Source organism: Anopheles cruzii, unplaced genomic scaffold (genome assembly GCF_943734635.1).
Source record: "Anopheles cruzii unplaced genomic scaffold, idAnoCruzAS_RS32_06 scaffold01633_ctg1, whole genome shotgun sequence".
Lineage (NCBI taxonomy): Eukaryota > Metazoa > Arthropoda > Insecta > Diptera > Culicidae > Anopheles > Anopheles cruzii.
The window spans coordinates 1-4,667 of NW_026455218.1; the positions used below are offsets into that span (position 1 = coordinate 1).

At 42.9% G+C, this 4,667-nt stretch overlaps 1 protein-coding gene across 1 annotated transcript; it reads left to right on the forward strand.

Annotated features, from left to right (window-relative positions):
* Positions 1 to 3,388: 3,388 nt before the first annotated feature.
* On the forward strand, positions 3,389 to 4,650 carry LOC128276581 (GTPase-GDP dissociation stimulator vimar-like; the record flags this gene model as incomplete). Its single annotated transcript, XM_053015038.1, has 2 exons — positions 3,389 to 3,446; positions 3,866 to 4,650. Coding segments are annotated over exons 1-2 (795 nt in total), but the record flags the coding sequence as incomplete, so codon positions are not given.
* Positions 4,651 to 4,667: the final 17 nt, after the last annotated feature.

Sequence of the window (4,667 nt, forward strand, 5' to 3'; positions counted from 1 at the left end):
CTTCCTAGAGCGGGCGACGATGTTCTCGACGAGTTCGCACTGTTGCCGTTGGTGCCGGCTAACGCAGCCACACGCTGATTGCTCGGCTGTTGCTGTTGTTGGGGAAACATGGAACCCGCTGGCGGCATACCGTAGGGTTTTGGTGCACCCAAACCGTGCGGTGGTGAATGAGCGCCATTCGGTTGCATAGGCGTTGCACCCGGTATCGAATCGGCAGGCCAAGTACAGTTACTAGAGTCAACGTTCGGGTGTGGTTGGACATTGGACATCATCGGCCCCTTCGTATCATTCTGAACCACGGAGGGCAGCTGTTCCGAGGACACTTGGGGCAGCTGATAGTAAGTCTGTTGAACCATTGGGAAACCATTTGGCATTCCATAGTAATGAGACGAATTAGACATCATCTGGATGTGACGTGTTTCTTGGCCTAAAATGGAATAGGAAAGGATCTTTCGTGAACAAAATTGCCTGAATCGTAAACATAATAGAATTTGAAAAACAAGATTTATATTAAGATCTTTTTTCAAAGCCATATTTCATATTTGTCTTTCGATAACGCTGAGAAATATATTCACCAAATATACCATATTATTGAAACTCCTCGACGTTCGTTACAGAATTGTTAAACAATGCTTCGACTACACAAATATCATTTCAAGCACATTCAAGCCACATGCACCACACCGAGCACGTGCTTAAGCGATTCAAACTAGTTTGAACTGAAATTTAATTTCGTCTCAATTGAGCGGATGAATCCACTCTTTCACTCTGGCCTGTCGGGTATCAGATCTCTTTCTCCTCCATCGATACTGTTATACAAGTGCACAAAAGGAGACGCTAAGCAACCAAAAACAGTATTGGGAACATTCAACGTGGCAGAGCCGTTGAATGTACGTTGGATGAATGTATTCCTTTTTTAACATTTTTTATGATATAACATTTTTTGGACTCTTCAAATGTAAAACAAACCTACGAGTGTTCACTGCCACGTTTCTCACTGCCACAAGCAGCAGACACAACTTAAACCGACGCAGTCAAGGTTGTGACGGCGGTCACCACCGTGGTCACCAGTTGAAGGGGAAATGAGTTCATAAACTCCGCTCGTCTCGACTTCTCCCAGCAGCAGGCCTTCACCATCGATAAGCGTCGATGACGGTCAATCAACAGAAAACGATGTATTGATACTAAAAGCTGATGAATACCTTTAACTGATAGTCGGAAGATGTCCCTGAGGTGGTTTTAAATACATGTAAACTGGACGGAAATAGAGCATGTTTAACCACGTATTTGAACCGTCCATCCGCTGGGAGGTGTTCTTGATTAACGGCGTAGGTTTACAAATTCATTTCAATCCTAAATCAACCTGCTCCATTTCATGGCATGCGTAACATCTTTGTGTTCTTATCGCCCCAGAGCACACTAAGTTGTTATTAACCCGTCCACACACATCGCTCGCTAATGCTATTTGGGAGCACAGAGCAAACGATGCACGAAAGCCTTGTTGCAAACCCTACCCTGTTTATCCACTATAAGGTGATGGAGATAAAATGATATACACAATTTGTGCACAACATAAATAAATATATCATCAAAGATAAATGTGATGAAACGTGGATGACAGTAAATTCACAAAATAAAACTTTCTTTTTATTGAGGTTCTCACCAAAATAACGTTCACAGTTCCATGATATTTTCAATTACTCAATTAATCACTTCATTAATTGTGCAATTCATTAAACTTGTCTTTTATATACATATGATGTTTTTGTAAAGTTGCGTAAAAAATCGCACAAAGAACAACAGTTAATCGCACATCATTGCTCGGTAGTGAAGTTTTTTTGTTTTGTTTTGTTTTGTTTTCATCTATTCTTTTCCGGATTGGGTGATGGAACGGCAGTGTGTGTAACACATCAAATAAAAGACATTCGACATTTAGCTGCGTCATGCTTTTGGCCATCCACTTATAAACAAAAGAGCTGCTATCAGAATGATTTCGTTTCATCAAAACCAAATCAGATTGTAGCGAAACTTTAATAAAACTACGTCCAATTTGCATGCTAGAAATTTACGTTGAAAGAGAAAAAACAACGACAATAGAAGACCAGATAATTTGTTATCCTTCGATTGTGTCGAATTGACCAGAATGGAAAGTAGCAACAGATAAATGAAAATATTCAAATTATTCTAAAGATTGAAGCAATGAAAAATACGTGACCACGTTCAAAGGTTTTTGGTCAAACCGTTGAAGGACAGAATCAAGGTTCGTTCCGATGTTAATGACCTAGATAATGACGGACGGCAGCGGAAAACTCTTCCTTTCCGAACCAACGCGAATTCCACGAACTTCCTTTCGTGTACCACCAGTTTCTTCAGAGTGTGCTAAGGGAAACCTCTTGAAGCGCGTAAATTGAACACTACAGATACTTGAATTTTGCAACTTGAAGCAGGGCAAAAATAACCGATTGCTTTACCACGCACACACTGAATCACGCAAATCCCAGGAAACGTAAACGCTTTTCTATTTGCTGTGCACAGGTTCCAATCCTTCACACTACGTTCAATTAAGGCCTTCAATGACTTCGTAACAGCATCGGAAGGGTGAAACACACACACGAACGATTCGGTCACAATTCACGTTCAACTCAACCAATCATTGCTGCATTCCCAGGGTCCCACACCAAAACTCATCAAACGCTGACAAATTTTCGTGGCAAAACCTTTCGACGTGAGGTTGCCTCATTCAATTACTGAACACATCTTCTTTTCCTCAACAGAGATATAATTTGCATACACACTCCACCTTTTTGCAGCGACGGCCTATGACGTTTGTGCTTCGATCGACAATCGTTTATTGTGTTGCGAAGACGGAAAAGCCTACTATAACACGAACACGACACGAATGCTTACGTTTTGTTTTTCCGAGGTTCAAATCGTTTATTTCGTGAAAATTTGTCACACAATGCAATGGAAAAAACACCACCACCTTCACAAATTTCTGCACGCACGTTGCACGGACAAAAGTGATGCGAAGAAAAAAAAAAAAGAAAGAAATCTGACGTGGCCGATACGTAGTTTTGACAACTGTTCCGAAAGGTAGCTGGTCGGCCCGAAATATTTCACCCGTCCACCACACTTCCAACTATACGAACCTTGGCTGATGGTCGCTTTCGAAATCGCTTTCGAAATCGCTGTGTGAGTGTGCGTGCTGTGTTTTGGAGATTGATTGACGAAGTCAATTTTGAAGCCATTCTTTAATTCTACCTCAAAAAAAAAAAAGCAAAAGCGGTCGTAAGGTGCAAAAGTGCATACAGTTGTTCAGTTGTTTATCTTCTCCCGTAAATAGTATTGCATCAGGACCAACTGCTCAACATTCTAAATGTGAAGTAGGGAGGGAAGTTTGTGCGCATATCGACAGACACCGAAAACTCCAACTATAATGATAGAAGGTAACGCCAAACGCCAATGCAGAGGGACAGTAACAACACATTACTTCGTGGATCGATAAAAAACTGTGTGATACATTCGAGCCACAAAGGGATTTTACATTCACGTTCTTCGCCTCAGTGCTTCATTTGCATATTTCTTTGATGCTAGTGCTACGGCCTGCTGCTTCCCTAGGAACAGAAGCTCTCTGAGACCTCAATGTTTATAATTAAGTTTGATTACGAATCGTGGAGCATGTCTAGACAGATGCTGTTTCCGATTGAAACGAGGATATAAATGTAAATTTTACTTTGTAGCGTGTTCACGTGTAGCTCATAATAGTTTTATTCGCCCCCAAAAGTAACAACATAAGAGCGTATGCATAAACAATGGTTTTTCGAAAACTCGCATTAATACAATTACTATCTCATTTTCTTAACAGCAGCGGAAATGGACGATATCATTGCCGGAATTAAGAATGCAACCCTGGAACGATGTCCCGAACGGGCTCTGCCGCTTCTGAAAAAGATTTCAGACGCTGAAACGAATCTTTGTGATAAGTACGACATCAAAAACGATCTTCTGGAACTGCTACGGGTAGAGGACAGCAAGGTGCACATTCAGGTTGCCCGGTGCATTGCAGAAGTGGCCAAAACTGACAATCAACGTGCAAAGTTTTCCCACCAAGACGTGATTCGACGGCTAACGGATTTGCTGTGCGTACCAAGCTCAAAGGAAAACTCGGCGGACGTCGTCGCTCTTGAGCTATGTACGCAGCTGGCCCGAGCGTTGGGGAACATTTGCTATGCGAATGACGATGCGCGGAACATCATAAAGGAGCTCGGTGCCGACGAGCGCATTTTCGCGCTGCTCGACTACGATATAGACACGGACGACGAAGACCGAGAGCAGTTCGTGCGTGTTCGCTGTGGTCTGATCTCGAACTACCTCCTGGGCAGCGACGACTTAGCAGAGCGAGCAATCGAACTGAAAGTGATCGAAAAGCTAGAGTGCATCCTGACCCGATGCTTGGTCGATGTGGACAAGCACGAGGAACTGTTGCTCGGCCTGTTACCTCCGTTGAGTATACTCACCGAGCAGATTAGTGACCTGTGCTTTCCAGTCTCTCTAAATCGCACCATCGCGAAATTATTGGCCAAGTGTACCAACCCGGACATTGCCGAATCCTGTTTGGCTCTCCTGCACTACGAGGCGCAAAACGACGATGTAAAGTTGCTGCTCGC